General features: G+C 38.3%; 1 protein-coding gene across 1 annotated transcript in view; it reads left to right on the top strand.

Annotated features, from left to right (window-relative positions):
* The window catches only part of LOC135207458 (putative neural-cadherin 2), a 1,036,792-nt gene extending 1,033,156 nt beyond the window's left edge, over positions 1-3,636 (top strand). Inside the window, 1 exon segment of the mRNA XM_064239182.1 lies at positions 2,723-3,636. Within this exon segment, the coding sequence (XP_064095252.1) occupies positions 2,723-3,039 (317 nt within the window). The 3' untranslated portion in view covers positions 3,040-3,636.
* Positions 3,637-21,609: the final 17,973 nt, after the last annotated feature.

Here is a 21,609-nt window from a genome sequence, read left to right as displayed (position 1 = left end):
AAAAATATAGTGAAAGCATATAATGAGGGAATAATTCCATTTAGTAAATGGATATAATTCCCACATTTTGAAAGTAAATTACACCTGCATAGCATATTTAGATTGAGGTAATATTGTAGCTGGTGATGCTTCCCCCTTCTCTAATCATGTTGTGTTTAATCGAACCGCTAGCTACAATCAATTGGGGCACTAACTGTTTTTTTAGCCGGTCATAATCACAATAGGGATCTAGTCCAAGTCTGAGCAGACACTGCATCTTGGGGAATCTTGTACATTACCAACTCCACGATCCACATTCAAGGCACTCTTGGCTCTCTGCATGGACTTATAAATATACTTACCAAGTAATTACTTAGCTAGGACTGTAAATCAAAGTCTAAGGCTTCATCTTGAATGAAAGCTGCCCAAGCCAGCAACTCTTGTTCTTGCATACTGTAAAATTCCTAGATTGCATTTATACCTACTGATCTGGTAGCTGCTGTTGTACATAGCCTACAATTTTTGAAGCCTGTTCTTGCATAAGGAGCTCCTGTGCTCTACTTGTTGTTCTGTAGCAGCTGTTTAGTAATGTGTTCTTGCACGTACAGCTTCCTTTCCTACATCTCTTCTTGTGAATGAAGCTCCTGCATTACTTGTCATGTTATGTGTGTGTGCTGTCCAACTGAAAACCCATTCAGTTTGTCTCTCTGTCTCTCAGAAAAGTCAGTTTCCCAGGGAATCTTGGCAGTCTTTAACCATCTCTAATGCATCCACTTAAATGTCAACAGATATTGGCAAGATGTTCTAGGTGATGGATTGTCTTTTGGAACCAGTGGCAGTCTAGCTGCATGGGATTCAGCTTAAGGCCATATAGATATTCCTGGAAAACTGAGTGGTTTGGAGACAGCAGCCAGGTTTTGGCAAGTAGAGTTTATCTGATTCTATGAAAACCCACATCATAGGAGACAGAAATGGATATTCTTTTTTATTCCAATTTCAATATTTGCTCATTCATTAAGCAGTCAACATCAAGAGTAATTGGATTCATTGTCTGGTGCTTCTGCGTGTGTGGTAGTATGGCAGCTATTGTTAACGCCCTGTTCCTGCCTCCTGCTGTTCTGACGTTTCTGTTGACCCTGCAGTTAGTCATCCTTCATAGATAGCCTGGCCTGACCAACTCATCACAGCAAAACAGCCTTGTTGCTCTTATTGCTGTTGCCACTGCCCCAATGAATGATTGATCCACTGGCTGTTGCTGCTGTTTGTTGTTTCAGCTGTCATTAATGATGCTGCCTCTTGAGTTTACTCCTACTGCTTGCTGCTGTTTCTGCTGTCTCAGCCCTCATCATTGATACTGCCTCTCGAGTTTACAGCTGCTGTTTCTGATGTTTCAGCTGAAACATCAGAAACAGCAGCAAGCAATAAACTCTAGAGGCAGCATCACTAATGACACCTGAAACAACAGAAACAGCAGCAAGTAGTAGCAGTAAACTCAAGAGACAGCATCAACGACGACCACTGAACTCAACTCAAGTTTACTCCTACTGCTTGCTACTGTTCCTGATGTCCCAGCTGCCATCATTGATGCTGCCTCTCGAGTTGACTCCTCCTGCTTGCTGTTCCCGATGTTTCAGCTGTCATTATTGATGCTGCCTTTGTTTTGTGTCTACAGCTACTTCCGTTGTTACAGCTGCCACTCGCTACTGCTACTACTGCTGTCTGGTGTTGCGTTACCCCTGATTCTGCTGTTAATGCTCCACAAAAGACCTGTTTGTTGCTTCTGTTGCCCCACCATAACTGTGTTTACTGCTACTGCTTGCTGCTGTTCCTGATGTTTCAGCTGTCATCATTGATGCTGCCTCCATGTCTACAGTTACTTCTGTTGTTACATCTGCCACTCACCACTGCTGTCTGGTGTTATGTTACTCCTTGATTCTGCTGTTAATGTTCCACAAAGGAACCTGTTTTGTTGCTTCTGTTGCCCCCACCATAACTGTGTTTACTGTACTGATAACTGGCCTTTCTGCTGCAATCTCTACACTTTCTGTTACTGCGGCATCAGTTTCTGTTCCTGTCACTTACCCAAGCCTCCAGCCAATGCAGTTCATGTATATATTGCTCCATCAAGCCTCCAGCTAATGCAGTTCATGCTTATATAGCTCCATCAAGCCTCCACCAGCTAATGTAGTTCATGCGTATATAGCTCCATCAAGCCTCCAGCCAATGCAGTTCATGCGTATATAGACTGTTATACCTGCTGTTCTAGTAAATTCCGCTTCCTGCTGTGCTCTGTGCTTGCATATACAGTACCTGTTCTGCTTCCTGTTATGTAGCTGCTGCCATGACTATTCCTGAATAGTGAAAAATTATAAATGTGACAGACTGAGGTTTTGGGCACATATATGAAACAAGAGGAAAAATCAGAATTGCTTTGGTTTCAAAGGTAGAATTAATTATTGCAGTTTTAGGGTCTTGGTGCTTGAAGAATCCATCTGGTAACATGGCTTACTATAGCTGTGGATGTAGTATACTGCATAGGATATTAACTAAGTTCAGGATATTGGCATAGAAAACTATAACTTGTCTCTTAAACACAATTGATTAGAAGATTACTGAATCACATTTCCTACATAGAACTTATCAATGTAAAATTAATTAAAAGAACCAGATGATACAAAAGTGTGTAATACAAGCATTAACTCATTGTCCTCACCTTCTCAAGTAGCATTTTCCATGTCCACAGGCCTTAGAACGGAGTCCTTAGAAGGTGATGTCCAGCAACCCCTTATTCCGGAATATGGAGAGGTTTTCGACCTCCTAAAAACCCTTCCGGATTCTACTGGAATCCCGGTCTTTCTGGAAGACAGTTCCAGCTACGAAGCGCAGCTGGAAAGATTGCCGTTAGAATCTATAAGTTCCACCGTTACGACTAATGAAATTAGGGAAAGCGAAGGAGAGTCTATAGAAGTGGTGTCCCATATTATGAGACAGCCAGGTTCCTCAGACACATTACGGCGTAGTAGCCAGAGTAAAACAAATTTATCCCCCACATCTTGCTGACAGTAAGTCAAGAAGGAAGAGAGAGAGAGCGAGAGAGAAAGAGAAAAAAAAGAAAGTGTTCAGCTTCCTTTTCATTATTTTTGCAATCTCACATCCTAGCATATTTAATGTGTAGCCAGATTTCTTAAAAATAAAAAATAAAAAATTCCGTTATCGTAAGTTTTCCAAACGTTTTTGTTTAATGTGCGCTAGCTTTACAAAGAAATATTTTTATCCCTTATATATTTAAAATATATTTCTGTGATTTGAGATAGGTATTATTCTTGTGTGTGTGTGGGAGAGAGGTATTATTCTTGTGTGTGCGTGGGAGAGAGTATATGAACTTGCTGCGTGTGTGTGTGTGTGTACAGAGAGAGAGAGAGAAGAAAGAAAACCTGCTATAAATGTAAAGTAATTTTATCAACTGACTAAGCTCTCAAATGCCTGTAGTGTACTCCTGCAATATGTTATTCAGCTTTGAATAACTAGCTTTGAAGGTATCAAGAACAGTGTTCCGAGTTCACAAAACAGTGGAAAAAAATGAGCTACAAAAATAACGAGAATCTATGAAATGTTTGTACGTTTATATACACAAGCAATAAATGTTATATAATAAGAGAGAGACTTTCTTTACCCCTTAATGCAACCTTATGATGAATTATTTACAGTATATCAATGAAAAGCGAGAACCCAAAATGTCTTGACTAAAGTTTCTGGCGTTTCTAAAACTGAAGGCCTAGTCTTACAAAAGGTTGAATCAGTCAAACTTTAAAAATCCAATGGGCAACTCCAAATATAGGCCTATACACCATTTCCCTTTACTACAACTAACGTGAGAAGTGTTTTCTTACAAATGCTGATCCATCCAAACTTCGAAATCCAATGGGAGACTCAGAATATAAGCCTATAATATTTTCCCTAGTCCAATAGGAGACTCAAAATATAGACCTACACTATTTTCCCTTAACTACAACTAAGCTGAGAAGTATTTTCTTAAAAATGCTGATCCAGTCAAACTTTGAAGTCCAATCAGACTCTCAGAATATAGGCCTACACTTTATTTCGTTAACTACAATTAAGTTTAGAGGTATTTTCTTACAAATGCTGATACAGTCAAACTTTTAAGTCCAATGGCAGACTCAAAACAAACTTACCAGCTTCTCTTTTGGCACAAATATGTCGAGAGGCGTAGACTGCTTAAGATGCTTCGAGAATGTAGTAAATCTGTTGAGCTGGCATCCGTAATACGATGTCCATTTAGTTGCAAGATTTACAAACGTCATCTTCCGCACGGACACCACTTGATGTTGCTGGTATGATAATAAAATTCCCATTTTACTGTCCATCTTCAGCCCCTAGAAAACAATGTTGTATTTTAAAAAGAATGGCATACTTGGCAAAGAAATATGGAGATGAAATTGCTTTAAGATTGAAAGAGATGTTTGTGGCAACAGGGATTATTTCTGACAGAGATTGTTGTGGCAACAGGAATTATTATATCTCAAGGTGAATGTTGCCCTAATTAAATTTTTCCCTATTCTCCTCTAATACACATATTAGAAACTCGGTATTTACTTATGGCTAATTACCCTCAACGTCAATTAATAATCCATTTTATCGTAAAATATAATTCAGGGTTCACTGATGACTTGAATATAGAAGTGCCAGTTAATGCACTATTGTAGCCTTGCCTTCCAAGCATCAACGATCGATGATAATGGAGTCCCATTTTGCTAAGCAAAATTGTTCGATTCCTACGTTAAAATGCGAGAATAATGATTTACTCATTAGAAAGGTTAATTATTTACAAGTTCTAGGATTAAGTGTACGGGATTTTGAATATAAATAAAGTTCCTAGTACCCAATACCTAGTTATTTTAAATGGGCAATAAGTTATGAACTTTTCGACATCGTACAGATAACGAAACAGCAGCCCAGTTGTCCAAAAGAACCGGAAGAAGGAAATTTATCAAATCGAGGACAGCAGTGTTGCTAATGCAAAGACCATAAATTTAACAGTCACGGAGATGAATCATAAATTAACCCGATAAATAAAGTAATTTATAATTCAACAAATCTATGATAGTTTACGTGACACGTCTTAAAGACAAAAGGGTGGAACACCTGTTTTCCCTCCTGTATTGGGCAAACATGGTATGGCCTCGGTCTAGGCCAGGGCATATAATTTTGAGGCCAGCCGGCGACACACCGCCTCCATACTGGGTTTCTTGGCTAGCCTGTTGTCTAGACAAGTTCTGCAAGCAAAAATGAGGTACAGAATGAGCTCTTCATTATAATATGATGTGTGGTAAATGCATCTATCTGGCTATTAACTCCTAAGGGCTGTAAGCAAGTCGATGTTTTAGCACAAAGATAATTTGTAATGTGCGATCGTCTTAATTATACAAGAAAAGGTTCCGGATATGCACTCGCATTGCTTAAGCTCACAGCAAAGAATTTTATGCTATACTTGGTGACAGGCAAGCTAAAAAATGGACAAAGTTTGTCTTCTCAAGGGATTTCTCAATATTGACTGACGATGGCAATTCCCAAAGTTACTTTAACTAAAGTTCACCACAATGATAATCCACACCTCGCTAACCCACGCCTCTCTCTCTCTCTCTCTCTCTCTCTCTCTCTCTCTCTCTACACACACACACACAGGAGCACAATAAATGTTACCCACGAGAAATAAATTGCCACCATTCTCCGTGTATTCATAGCTGCCCAGGTGACGGCATCGGTCGTTATTTATAACACCAAGTATTCAGTGTACAGTTATCATTTATCACTATCTTCTGCAATGATCACAATACCAGCCCGGCTCCACCTCTCTCTCTCTCTCTCTCTCTCTCTCTCTCTCTCCTCTCTATGCAACCCCGGGACCCCCATCTCTCTTCCTCCCTTGTCTCTACCTCGCTTTGTCCCCAACCCTAGTCTCATCTCTCTCTCTCTCTCTCTAGGCGCGGGGATAAGTTTTATCTTGACGAAGTGAGAATATTATCGATTATAACGATTCAGTCAGGTATCTTACTTGAGTTACAGGAAATCAGTGTAAAGAATGGCAAATGTAGCGAGGTTCTATCAGACGGGTTGGCCCCCCCGAAATAAATGATAGCAATCACAGCTGTGTTTCTCCGTATACGGAATGCCGAGTGGTGAACTGACCCAGCGTTTTTTTATTTATTTATTTTATTTTTTTATCTAACCGTTATATTCTCGATGTCCCTCCATACTTCATTCGCTAGACTTACATTTAGTACTATTTTTTACCCCAGAAAAATTCTAAATTTTTAAAATTAATTTTACATTTAGACCTACGTTTACACCCAAACACATACACACACACACACACACACACACACACACACACACACACACGTCTGGTTCGTGCGTCCACATTTAACAGAACAGAAGGGTTAAATAAATGTAACTGATTTTAACCAAGTAAGTGATATGCATTTCAATAAAAAATAAAAGCGACTTCTCCGTGATATTCATAAAACTGAACCATAATGAATGACAGAGAGTAAAGTACGAGTGTTAATATTACTAAATGGGAAGGAAAATAATTAAAGAAACATTAGATCTGCAATCAAGGACTTACAAAGAGAGAGAGTGCAATCAAGGACTTGCAAAGAAAGAGTGCAATCAAAGACTTTCAGGAGATAGAGAGTGCAATCAAGGACTTGCAGGAGATAGAAAGTGCAATCAAGGACTGGCAAGGAGAGAGAGAAAGAGAGAGAGAGTAGAATGCAATCAAGGACTTGTAATGAGAGAGAGAGAGAGAGAGAGAGAGCATTAAGTGTTATCTGCCGCTGTAACTACCTGGGTTACTGACTTTTGGAGAGAGAGAGAGAGAGAGAGAGAGAGTGCAATCAAGGACTTGTAATGAGAGAGAGAGAGAGAGAGAGAGAGCAAATAAGTGTTATCTGCCGCTGTAACTACCTGGGTTACTGACTTTTGGAGGGAGAGAGAGAGCGAGAGCGAGTGAGTTCAATCAAGGACTAGCAAGGAGAGAGAGAGAGAGAGAGAGAGAGAGAGAGAGAGAGAGAGAGAGAGAGAGAGCAATCAAGGACTTGCTAAAGATAAAATGTGCAATCAAGGACTTGAAAAAGATAGACTAAGTGCAATCAAGGACTTACAAATAAGAGAGAGAAACATCTCAAGAAGAGTTTTAACAGAATTTCCCAGCCTGCTGAAATAACGCGCAATTCAACGATGAAAAAAATTAGGACAGGCAGTTTGATGAAGGGTAGAGGGGGGGAGGGGGGGGGGGCGATAGGGTGGCGTGCTTGCACGCTCATAATCCCCGGAAAACAACGTGGAACCCAACGCTTGCTTGCATCACGCACACACTTGGTGCCATCAGTATAAATAGGCCCTTCATACATGACTCACTTTTCCGGGTTGAGAATTTCGCCACAATATTTTAGAGGGCGGGAGAAGAGGTTTGCGGTATCTTCTTGCAGACGGTCGCCAAGGGCAGAGAGAGAGAGAGAGAGAGAGAGAGAGATAAATGAGTGTTATCTGCCGCTGTAACTACCTGGTCACTGACTTTTGGGAGAGAGAGAGAGAGAGAGAGAGAAAGGAGAGAGCAAATGAGTGTATCTGCCGCTGTTACTACCTGGGTCACTGACTTTTGGAGAGAGAGAGAGAGAGAGAGAGAGAGAGAGAGAGAGAGAGAGAGAGAGAGCAAAGCACTGAGTGTTATCTGCCGCTGTAACTACCTGGGTCACTGACTTTGGAGAGAGAGAGAGAGAGAGAGAGAGAGAGAGAGAGAGATGCAGTCAGTCATAATTTTGCGATTTCAAGTTTCTCTTTATAACACAAGAATATCACAAAATGTATTTATCAATACTCGCTGCTATATTCTTAAAAAGCACTAAATTCAAAACGTTTGGTTCCTGTTTGAAACTAAAGCCAGATTTAAAACCTGATGGTGTGCAAGAGATTCATCCTCATCCACTAAACACCCAGTGTCAATGTGTAAATTCATGCGTGTGTTCAAGCACGAATACCTGATTTATAAATATAAGAGGAGGAATATGCAAATAAGCAAAGAAAAATGATCGCCATTTCTGTTAGAGATGTAAAATTATATATCAGCTGTGTAGCTGTAAAACGAATCCGCTTATAATTATGAATAACTTCAGGTCATTTCAAACTCGTTGACTTGGGTTATCTGCCAAACATTAACTTTTGCTTGTGTGTGTATGCGTGCGTGTTTGTCTCGGTTCTTTAAATGGCAGTCTGCCCGACATGCAAACACTGAGGGACAACGCGCGCGCGCGTCAGTTTGCTCTTTACGATATCAGGGACTTATTTCAATACTAACTCGTACAAAAATTCGTTTACCTTTCATATTAGTTAATTGACAGTTTCGCCATACCCCGGGCTTCGCCTTTATTATTTTATTTTCGCATGCCATTCGTGTTGACGTAACGTACGTATATTTTAATTCGTGCAAACATGAAAAGTGAAGCTATCATACATTTTCGCCTCGGATAAATTACCTGAAAAACAAACGCAAAGCGGAGTTATGGGTATGCGCTCATTCCTTCGCTCTCCTTTGAAGTTTCCTTTCCCCGACAATGTAAGAATTCCCTGATTTACAAACACTTGACTGAGAATCACCAGCTGATTTGGCAACCGCCCAAGGTGCCAGATATTACTTACGTGGTATCATAAAGTCGTCATTATTATGAAGGTGGTATGTGCATTTTCTTTCGTTATGTATAGAGCTTCCAATGCTCCTGCGCAGTTTATTTTTTCATTTGGAGTGTTGGCAAGCATTCCGAGTGAATATTTTGAATTTTCTTTTATTATATTTTTTAATGAACAGCATAGAACAGTTATTGGAGTTACATCTGTGATATGGCACAAATTATTCCCAGGATAAAGAGCATGAGAGAGAGAGAGAGAGAGAGAGAGAGAGAGAGAGAGAATGTCAAGCCTAATAACAAATTCATCGCCACAATCATCATTACCATAATCTTCAAAACAGAAGGCATGGAGTTCCGATGGGGGAGAGAGAGAGAAGAGAGAGAGAGAGAGAGAGAGAGAGAGAATGCATACACATACACGTGACACATCCTCCACAATTTTTTTCCCGCTCTTATCTCAGCACGAAACCAATACTTTGATCCGTGTGGCGATGATGCAAACACAGCGAGAGTTCTGTTTACAAGACGCGTCACTGGAAGACTGAGTCACGTCTGTGGTGCTTTCGACAATACGCCCTTGATCCGCTGAGGAGAAAACAGGAATAAAGGATCCGGATAAAGAGTTTACGCCATTGGCCAGGCGCCTGGGCCTACGAGGTCATTCAGATGAAATGGAAATTGACATTAAAAGGTTTGAAAGGTGTGACGGGAGGAAAACAATTGTTAGAGATGGTGGCAAGTAAGATGGAAGAAAGAGAATATGAACGGATGTACAGTAAAAAAGGAATGAAAGGCGTTGCAGCTAAGGGGAAAAGGGACGTTGAGAAGGAACCTTAAGTAATGCCTACAGCGCACCGCGTGAGGTGCACTGACGGCACTAAACCCCTTAGAGGGATTCTCATATAGAATTCACGTCTGTTCACAGAAGCTAGTTTTTGAAATTCCGATATACCGAATTTTCTCAATAAGTGTTAGTAAAAAAAAAAAAAAAAAGTTAGTAAAAAAAAGTGTAAAAAAAAGTGTGTTCAAACTTATAATGAGAATGGGGCGAAGCGTTATTTATTTTTATTAAGTTTGTTCAGGAAGGAAAAAGATGTGAGCTCGTAGATATTATAATAGAAAATGATGGTTTACCGAGTTTACAAAATGCCCTGGGGATTTGGGTGTTCAGTGAAGTATGGAAACAGGGAATGATAAATATTTATTTTGCTTTACTCCAATGCGTATTTACCTTTTTCTTCAGTATGCCGAGGTTTTTATCGCTAATCGAAAGATATATATTTACTTTTTCGGAAAGAAATTTTATATAAAAAAACGTTAACGAAAAACCAGAAAAATACAAATATGAACGGATGCAGGAGTACAAAAGTAGATTTTTTTTGTCATCAAAACACAAATGACACAAATATAAGTTCCAAGGGATAAATCAATTAACCAAAGGCAGAAAAAATACAAATATGAACGGATGCACGAGTACAAATGTATTATGCTTTTTTTTTAAGAACACAAATGACACATAAAAGTTTTAAGGGATTAACTGTCATGTAAAATGATAACTCGGGTCACACGTAAATATAACATGAGACAGGCGTTTCCCGCATTACAAATATAAAAGCTCTAAGTGATTACCCGTCATAAAAAAAAATACATATCAATGGCGTCACAAGTAAATATAACATGAGTTGGGCTTATTCCACATTATATCACGAATTCTCTACATTTATCATCTGGGCTGATAAAAGTCAGTAACATCCTATTACCATCGGTTTTAAAATGAAATGTATAATTTCAAATACGCTTAATATTTCATTTATCAGCTGTCTGTAGATCTCCCTATAATAAATAGACGAGGCTGATTATGACCCATAATTCCTACCATTATTTAAAACGGGAGGACCTCGACGAAGTGATGTTTACCATAACGAGGTAAAATCACTCAGTCCCCCCCCCCCCCCCCCCCCCCCCCCCCCCCCCCCCCCACCCCCCCCCCCCCTTCCCCCCCCCCCCCCCCCCCCCCCCCCCCCCCCCCCCCCCCCCCCCCCCCCCCCCCCCCCCTCTCTCTCTCTCTCTCTCTCTCTCGTGCGTTGTGGAGAGACATTAAACAAATAATAATAAGGATTGATTTTGGGGTAGAATTAATGAATGTCGATACTCTCTCTCTCTCTCTCTCTCTCTCTCTCTCTCTCTCTCTCTCTCTCTCGTATACAATAAGAATGAGTGATTATGGGTTAAATTAATGCACGTCAATACAACAAATCACCATACTGGTTTGCCAAAGCAGGAAAACAAATGAAAGCCATCTCGACATTTCGCAAACTGTTCGGCCATCATTAATTCCCTCACACCGGAAAAAAAAGAAAAAAAAAACAAGTTAAATGGATGTTCATCATGATCTCTCATTATTGCAGTCTGGCAGCGTCACACAGTTTGAAAAACCCACTCCATCTGTGGTACACAATCAGCGGATAAAATATACTCCAATTAACTTTTTCTGTTGATCAAGGCTTTCATGCAATAAAAACCTACAGCTGTAAAGTCCTCCGAATGAAATACGAAATTTATTGGAAGGTTAACAATATAAATAAATAAATATTTACAGCAGTTCGTTCAACTGTTATAAAAACCACGAACTTTCCAGTTCTATCAGTGACATCGAGTAGTAGTACATGTTAATTATTCTAACAGTGACATCAAGTACACACTCGTATTGTTAATTTCTTTTTTGCATTTTAGGGTAAATCCAAATAAACTAGTAAATATTACGCTGTCAACTTAAATTCAAATCTAAATTACATATCGTACACAAGTCTATGGTAACATATAATTGAAGTACAAAAGATTTTTTAAAAATTGACCAATAATAAAAGTTTGCATTCTCTGTCATATTAGATACAATGATAAAATTATGGACAAATATTAACGAAGGATTTAATATGCGTGATAGTGATTGCTACATTTGCAATTCACCAGTCCTTCCAATTCCTCGTTGGACGAGTGGATTTCGCACTCAGCTACCAATCCGGTAGTCCGAAGTTCGATTCTCTTCTCAGCCAACGCGGAACCAGAGGAATTTATTTCTGGTGATAGAAATTCAATTCTCGATATAATGTGTTTCGGATCCCACAATAAGCTGTAGGTCCCGTTGCTAGGTAACCAATTGGTTCCTGGCCACGTAAAAATATCTAATCCTTCGGGCCAGCCCTAGGAGAGCTGTTAATCAGCTCAGTGGTCTGGTAAAACTAAGGTATCTGAAACACGATCAAATCTTGTTCGTGAATAAAATTGTTGGCCTTGATCTCTTGTTTATATAACTGGCCTCTTTAATAATTTATTTATTATTTTTTTCCGTTAATCTTACTACAATAGAAATTGAAGGGGAAAGAGCAATTTTAATACAAAAATTAGCTAGATGAAAACATTACTGCGCTAAGCAGAACTTGGTAACGACACTGAAGTGAATAAAGACTTGACCATCCTATATAAAAAAAAAAGTACTTGACCAATCCTATAAGAAAAACTACATGACCATCATATAAAAAAAGTACTTGACCATCCCACCCCTATATATATATTATATATATATATATATATATATATATATATATATATATATATATATATATGTATATAAGCCACACACACACACACACACACACACACACACATATATTATATATATATATATATATATATATATATATATATATATATATAGTATATATATATATAGTTTAAGCCACATATTAGTATGGCCTCATCTTTGTTCTACTGGGAAAAGTCATCATAATTTTTAGAGATTTTCGGGAGAGTTTGATCAGATTATTGAAATCGACTTATATATATATATATATATATATATATATATATATATATATATATATATATATAGTCGATTTCAATAACCTGATCAAACTCTCCCGAAAATCTCTAAAAATTATGATGACTTTTCCCAGTAGAACAGAGCATGAAGCCATACTAATATGTGGCTTACAGAGAGAGAGAGAGAGAGAGAGAGAGAGAGAGAGAGAGAAAGTCATCGAGCGCCAGGAAGCTTTTTTTTTCTTTTTTTTTTTTTTTTTGTCTACCTGCGCGTAATTCCAAGAACTTTGTTTTTCTTTCCTAATTAGTTCGTGAATATGTTTCACGTTCTACCACAGAGAGACAGACAGAAAGTAGCCTCGGGACTTCCAAGCAAATGCTACCCGGTGAAAAGAGCTGGAGAAAGAATGTTTGAAGATGAAGTTTTTTTTTATTATTATTTTTTTTTTCCTAGGTTCCAGATGTTTCAAGTTTCAACTTAACCTTCGTAACTAATTTCAATTTTCTCCTCATTCAATTTCCCGATTTTATAATATATCGGTATTAAAATTAAAAAAGTACCAACCATTCCTATATATTTATTACAATTGATAAAATTAAAATAATTTAATTTTATCATGCGTTAAAAAAAGCATGGCTAAAAAAAATAATAACATAAAAATATGCCGAAGACCTCCTGCAACTTATTTCAAATGACTGTCACGAGACCTTCGTCATATGACGCCTAATTAATATAAACCTATCAGAAATAAAACAACACATCCTAAGTAAAGGAATGCAAAAGTAAAATTGATACTAACTATGATACGACGAAAACAGTCACCCTCAATAACTATCGAAAATTACCATTTAAAGCCTTAAATGGCAAAGTTGTTATTCAGCCAAATCTATCACTTTAAAACAAGCGACACTCGGGACGAGGCAGCTAATGAATTCATGGAAGGGAAGTGGGAAGCCTTCAAAACAGAAGGAGAGAGAGAGAGAGAGAGAGAGAGAGAGAGGAGAGAAATCTTCAATGGATTGTCATCGCGGAAATGTTGAGACAAGAACGTGAAATAAACGAGATAAATGTAGTAAGGCAAATACTAAGGGAAGAGAGAGAGAGAGAGAAATCTACAATGGATTGTCATCGCGGAAATGTTGAGACAAGAACGTGAAATAAACGAGATAAATGTAATAAGCAACAAAAAGAGAGAGAGAGAGAGAAATACAAGGTAGAGAGTTAGACGAGAGAGAGATGAGGAGAGAGAGAGAATCTTTCTATAATGTTTTATTATCACGGAAACAAGCACGTGGGATAAAAGAGATAAATGTAGTAAGACAAACTCTAAGGGAAGAGAGAGAGAGAGAGAGAGAGAGAGAGAGAGAGAGAGAGAGAGAGAGAGAGAGAGAGAGAGAGTTTCTATAATGAATTATAATCACGGAAATATTGAGAACCAAGAACGTGCGATAAACGAGATAAATGTAATAAGAAAAATACTAAGGGAAGAGAGAGAGAGAGAGAGAGAGAGAGAGAGAGGAGAGAGAGAGAGAGAGAGAGAGAAGCACAATCAGTATCACTGATACCCAACCAACAATCGAACCAGGCTGGTGCCGAGAATGTTTAGTACGCTATAATAATATTCTCGGAAAGCAAAATGAGATCTGAAGACAATCCACTCTCCCTTTTGTGGATAATCCTTCCTCCTAATAAGCTTGGTCGCGGGGACATTCAAATTACCCTACAGGATTTGGCAGGGATTGCTGGGATGGGAAGAGGACTGATCAAAGGGACTCTCTCTCTCTCTCTCTCTCTCTCTCTCTCTCTCTCTCTCTCTCTCTCTCATTCAACCTTTTGGGGTGGTCGAGGTTGGCCGCCTTCCGGGTTCCTCTTTTATTGCAATTACTTCGCTGAGATGGGAGCAAGGAAAGAGAGAGAGAGAGAGAGAGAGAGAGAGAGAGAGAGACTGATGACAGTATTGAGGAACAGGTCTAATTTATCACACACACACACGCACACACAGAGATAGAGAGGGGTCTACTGTTTCACTGATGGAAACAGGCAAGAGACTACTATACCCTATCGGCTACTTCATGGCGATTTAGGCGTTGTCCCCTACATTGCCAAATGTACTTCTCTCGAGTTTTTAAAGGCCTACCCTTCCCATTTACCCCTTTTAATCCGTGCGTCTGTCAAGGAGGTTTATGCTGGGGTCACACATTAACATATCATGACGGCGTATGCCTACGTATGTGGATCGTGGGCATCATCGCGGTGAAATGACCTTGAACAGCTGGTAAACAGGACATGGGCTGATGGACATAAAGCCAGCACCCTAAATTGTGCCGCAAATGTACGCGCAAAGCAAGCAAGGTTGGACGCCTACCTGGAACTTACTCCAATAGTGTAACATTCTATGTACGTCAACTTCACGTCGTTACCACGCCCACCGTTGTGGGGCTGTAGGGTACAAAATGGCCAGCCTGTAAACAGAGCACACTGTAAAGTGATGTAACATGTATGAGAGAATGTAAAAATATTGCATTCTGAAAATCCAGGTTGTAAATTCACTTTGGTAGAATTCTGCATGTACTGTAAAGTGTATATTTTCAACAAATAAAAAAAAATTAAGTCAGACATTATAATATACACACAAACCATTGGTAGTCCCAACATCTTGGGCTTCTTCTGACGGACGATGTTGGGCTTGAGAAGGGTGGAAATTATTATTTCAATATCCACTTCTCTCGGTCCGTCAGTCGTCTGCTCACCCCTTGGCCACTCTTCTCAGCAGTGAGGCGTCCGAAGCGGCTCCTGAGGGACGTGAACCAGTCCGGAGCTCGTTGCCAGTCACTGGTGGCCTAAGTGACTTGCCCGTGTCATCAAAGGCCTTCCATACCTTGGCTTTGTCCTTGTAGGCAGCCATCCCATTGTTGTATATGAATTGGGCTTCGTGCTCGAGCTACTCACCCACCAGCCTCTCATTTTCGTCCGACAGGATGACACAGAGGTTCTTCTTACACCCCGGTGCCACGTCATCCTCGACGTCTTGGCTGTACTCCGTCTCGATCAAGGGAACGTTCTGTCCGTCGTCAAAAGGGGTAGCATCATGGAGAGTTTCCGTGTCACTGTCATCACTCTGTATCTCATCCAACGCCGACTCCTGTAGGTGGAAGATGACATTTCCCTCGACCTGAGTGTCTGTAGGAGTGGCTGTAGGAATCTTCTCCCGGCCGAAAGAAGGTCCTGCAAAAAGATGTGGCGTTGATGGTCCCTTCCTTGGTCGTTTTGTGAGGTTCGGCATCTTGAAGGGCATTGTGGAGAGTACTTGGAGGAGACTGCTGGTCTCGGAAACGGAAACAACAGCTGACCTGAGGGCGCCAACCTGACCTTTTATACCACGCTGGCAGCGATGCCACGACGTACAGGGTTGTAAATGTGCGAATCGGTTTCCCCGTAGGCTACAGGGAAACTGATTCGCACATTTACAACCCTGTACGTCGTGGCATCGCTGTAGCGTGGTATAAAAGGTCAGGTCGGAGCCCTCAGGTCAGCTGTTGTTTCCGTTTCCGAGACCAGCATTGTCTCCTCCAAGTACTCTCCACAACGCCCTTCAAGATGCCGAACCTCACAAAACGACCCAGGAAGGGACCATCAATGCCACATCTTTTTGCAGGAGGCCACATGCTCATGGTGGGAAGAAAACAGCGGCAGCAACAATGCTGGTGACCCCAGCGCCTACCCCGCAACAGTCACCGTGGGTCCCACGTCCAATGCCTGGAGCTACATCAGGTGACATTTGGCGAAACCACCCATGACTTGTTTTGAACATTTCAAAACTGGAGTGGGCTATGGCGCTCCAGTGGGCGGAGCTTAGCACCCGGACGACCCGTCACTGTACGTCCACGATTTTACAAATATATACATAATATTTATATATATATATATATAATATATATATATATATATATACATGTGTATATATATATATATATATATATATATATATATATATATATATATATACACACATACATGTATATACATAGAGAGAGAGAGAGAGAGCGTGGCATAAATATACAAGTGAAATTATCGGCAGCTATTCAATTTATCATCTATTTATAAAATACTCCCTCGTTTCTTTCCATTGAGTTGTCATAACATATTTTTCTATTCTTATATCTTCATAGGGGTTTGTCAAAACAAATAAATGATCATTGGGGTCATGAATGTCATATAGTGATAATAATAATAGACAAGAATGACAAGACTATATTATATACATAATATTACTGCACGTTATATATACAAAACTTTTAAGAAACAATTCTTCGTTTATATAAGTAAATTAATTTTTGGAACTGAAAAAAATATTTGCATTAAGAATGGTAATACCAGCCCCGCATGAAGGACGATTAAGTGCCGACTACCTTTCCCAGTAGGGGGTTAGTCCCGGTTGTTTGACGTCTGTATACCCTAAGGTCAGCTTGTATGCCCTGAGGTCAGCTTAACACCTGAGATAGGAACTGGCAGCGCTGGAAAATATTTTTGCCAAGTTTAAGAAAAGACGTGTTGTTTTTTGTTTTTAAAAGCCAGAAAATTACGAGGGCTTTTCATAATCGCCAAAAATGATTTAGAAATCAATTACATTTGCGTTGTATGACTTGTGCTGCTTTCAAATACCTTACAACATGAGTGGGAATATTTGATTTGGCAACGCCGGTCACCGCCGATGCCCTACCTTTTTCATTCGTGGGAGAATAGTCGAATTGACTAGTTCGTTTGTTTCTTACTTTTTGTCCCCCATTTTCCTGGTGTTCGTTATGGACGGAAAGTAAACTGAATGATTGCCGTTTGTTAATATTAAATGTAAATTCTTAACTTTCCCCTTTTTGTATTCTAATTGAATTAATTAATTTAATGTTAAATGTATTCCTTATAAGGAAACAGTTTTGCTTTCCGTCTTTATAATTTCAACGTTGTTCGAGAGTTTCGGACAAAGTGAAAAAAAACGGAGTTGTTGACAGTTTTTGATCCGACAAGGAGGGGAGTCTTGTGGTACCTGTCGGACAGAAGAACAGGTGTTCTTTTTCTGCCGAAAAAAGTGAATTAATTAAGGATTAAAATTAAAATTCGAAGCCAAGAAGAATTTGTTCTGGATAATGGTGCAGGTAAGTTGAAGTATAAAGACTTGCCTTATAATTGATTGAGTTAGATAATTCTAATATATTCGAATTTTAAAACTTTTTTTTACTCCGTAAGATTTCAGTTTACATTTCGTCTTGTTGTTTTTTTTTTTTTTTTTTTTTGGCTATGACACTTGTTATTGGGCATAGCTGGGTCGGAGGTTGTCGAGTTGAGCTTAAGAGAATACGGGTTTAATTACATCTTTGTGTGTTTCTCTTGGCTCATTGGGTTTTGTTGTAATGTTAGGATTTTTTTGTATACTGTGTTATTCCTTATAAGGAAAAAGGAGCAGTATTGGTCCTTATTTATACTTGTATTAATTTAAGTTTAGGTTAAGTTAGTTTAGGCTAAGTTAGTAAACCTTTTCATTTAAATAACCTGTTGATTAGCCTAGCTGATGTTAAGTGTAATCTAAATTATTATTGATAAAGTTTGAGGGGTAGGCTAGCCTAAGTTTGCTGTTAGCATAGTATGCTGTATTTTTCGTTTTCATTAGGAAGTAATTGATGATAACTTGCTTTGCATTGACTTGATTAAGTTAAGTTTAGATTTTTTCTTTGGGTAATTTAGTATGGTTAATAGCATTGTTTCAAGATGACTGATTCTGAAATAAAAAAGTTAATTAAAAAGAGGGCCTATGTTAAGGGTTTAATAACTCTTGATGTTAAGAAGGTTGACTCTTTAAAGGACGATCAAATTAATAGTCATTTGTTACAAGAATTTATTCATAAAATTGATGCTAATTTAGTAATAGTTGGGAATTTTGACGCAAGCATTTGTGAAATTGCTGCTGAAGATGAACTAGATAGTATTATGCAAGCAGCAAGAGATTATCATTATGAAATACAGAAAAAACTGTCAGAATTTAGAGTAAAATTTGATAATTTGTTTGGAGGTAAGAATACTCCCCAAAATGGTTCTTAGTAAAATTGTTAAAATTACCTCTCCCTCCTATACAAATTCAGAAGTTTGAAAAACAATGTAGTTAATCCATTGCCTATTTTAACTTTAAAAAGGCTTTTAATAATGCTTTGCTGGTATGCCTAACTTAACTAATGCTCAAAGGTTTATATATTTAAAAGTTTATTTGTTAGGTGAAGCGTTAAGTATAGTAGAAAACATTGACAGTAAATGATGAGGGTTTTGATTTCGGCTTTAAGCAATTAGATCTTAATTTTTTCTGGATGGAAGACAACATAATTGATCAAGTAATAGGTGAAGTTTTGAACACTTCTGAAGTGAAATCTCTTAGTGAAGTAGAATCTTTGGTTAGATCTTTGAATAATAAATTCATTGACTTGAAGGGACTTGGTATAGATCTGATTGAAGTTGATTCGGCTGCTCTATTGCTAATTAGCAAAATTGTAAATAGGAAACTTCCTAGAAATTTTTTTATAGAACTTTCTAGAACTACAGGATCTTCTTATCCTAATTTCAACCAGTTGTTAGATAATTATCAGAGTATTATTGCACGCCTTAGTTTAGGTCATAATGAAAATTCTGGTGCAAAACCTAAAGTTAAATATGAATGTAAAGACCGTAATTTCCAACAATCAAAGTTATAGTAATAAATCTACTGCTAGTAATGACTCTAATAAAGTTTCAATTTACCAGTAAACCTTTATCTTCTGGGTAGATGTAAATTTTGTAAAGAATCCGGTCATAACTCTTCTAAATGTACTAGGTTTTTGATACTTTGCAAGCTAGGAAGAATAGAGCTGAAGAACTAACTTTATGCATTTAAATGCTTGAGGTGATAGCATAGGGCCTCGGAATGTCCGGGAAATAAATCATTGTTACCTTATAAATGTTTTTCTTGCAATAAATCTGAACATCATGGAGCAATGTGTCCTCATGCTATTAAGGATTTTAGTAAAAAAGTATTAAGTTGTCAATCAGGGTCTGAAATATTTGTTCCCTTTGGGTTGTATTCCTGATAATGTGAAGGGTGACTTAATTTCTTCTGTAATGTTTCCTAAAAAGGAACCTCTTGTAAATATTAGTAATTTTTCTAGTTTTTCTAGACTTATAAGTGTAGTTTCTAAGGTATTTACTGTTGTATATAAGTTTAGGAAAATTCAAGCTGACCCTGTTGAGGCAGCTTCTAATTACCTTCTAAGGTTAATGCAAGAGGAAGCTTTTCCTCTTGAATTATCTTATCTAAAGAGTAAAAATTCTTTAGTTGAAGTTCCACCTTTAGTTAGGCAGTTTAATTTGTTTCTGGATGATAATGGTATAATGCGAACTAAAGTTCGGATGACAAAAACATTACTTTAAAATTGATATTGTCAATCCTATTCTTGTGGATAAGAAGCTCATTTGACCCGGTTGTTGATTTATTATGCCCATTGTAAGTCTATGCATATGGGTTTGCAATCCACTCTTAGTTTTTTGCGCATGCATGGTTTGTGGATTGTGAAGGCTAGGCAAGCAGTTTTGTCCGTCCTTAGGGATTGTATTGCATGCAAGCGTTATAATGCTAGCACAGTGAAGTATCCTTCTCCTTCTTCGCTTCCTTCTTCCAGGGTTAATTTGAGTGTGCCTTTTGCTCATACTGGTGTGGATTATACAGGCCACTTATGGTTGAGGGAGAAAAATGGAGAAAAATTTTAAGGCGTACATTCTTATTTTCACTTGTTTCAATCAGAGCATACATTTGGAAGTTGTCCAGTCTATGTCAACCTCGGAATTTATATTAGCTTTTATTAGATTTTCTAATAGGTTTGGTGTTCCTGTTGCTGTTTATTCAGATAATGCCAAGTCCTTTGTTCAGGCTGGTTATATAATTGAACAGTTACTTACTTCTTCTGAGTTTGAGGAGAAGTTTAGGGTCGCTTCAATTTCTCATAAGACTATCCCTGTGTACGCAGCGTGGTACGGTGCTGTGTTTGGGAAAGATTAATTAAAACAATTAAGCATTGCCTTTTTAAAAACTCTTGGTAGTTTTACTCTCCTTCTTTCTGAATTTGTCACTTTCCTCTCTGATATTCAGAAAATTTTGAATAATAGGCCTTTAACTTATAGATCTGTGAAAATGAGATAGATATAATTTCTCCTAATCATTTCTTGGTTGGCAGATTTTTTCCTTCATTAATGTTGGTGATTCTGAACAAGTTCCTGAGTGGGAGTATGGTGAGGAGGATGAGTATTCTTCTCTCCTTGCTCGTACTTTGGAAACTAGAGATGGACTTTATGAAAGCTTTAAGGAAAGGTGGCTTTCTTGAATATTTATAAGTTTGAAAGAAAGAAAAGGATAGATCTTCTTTTCATCCTCCAAGAAAATGGGAAAAAGGGGAAATTGCTCTCTTTAAACTTACCTTCCAAATCTAGAACTTATTGGCCATTGGTTAGAATTGTTGAACATTCAGTGATAACGAAGGTGTTGTACGTACTGTTCGTATTGTTAAGCCTGATAAAAGTGAAAGTGAAATTAATGTTAGTTTTTTAATACCTTTAGAATTATATTCTGAGCTTAATGATCCTAATTTATATGTTCAAATTGAAGAACAAGAAGAAAATATTAGTGAGTTGGAGACAGATGAAATACCTGACACTGGAACATCTTTGTTGCCCAATGAAACATCTACTAGGCCTACCCGTAGTACTGCTCTTGCTCCAGAAAAACCTAATAAGAAGTTTTAGCTCGGTGAGGTAGATTGTAAACAATGGTTTGTTTGTTTGTTTTATAAAAGTTGTCTTTTGTTGTCGAGTTAATCTGCAAAAAAAATGGTTCTTTGTGTAACCACTTTTCTTTTTGTTGGTTGGGGAAGATATAGAAATAGTTGATTGGAGGATGGTAAGTTTCATTCGTGGGAGAATAGTCGAATTGACTAGTTCGTTTGTTTTTTTACTTTTTGTCCCCATTTCTGGTGTGTTCATTGTTTATGGACGGAAAGTAAACTGAATGATTGCCGTTTGTTTTAATATTAAATGTAAATT

Source organism: Macrobrachium nipponense, chromosome 32 (genome assembly GCF_015104395.2).
Source record: "Macrobrachium nipponense isolate FS-2020 chromosome 32, ASM1510439v2, whole genome shotgun sequence".
Lineage (NCBI taxonomy): Eukaryota > Metazoa > Arthropoda > Malacostraca > Decapoda > Palaemonidae > Macrobrachium > Macrobrachium nipponense.
This window is presented reverse-complemented; position numbering and strand designations above follow the sequence as displayed.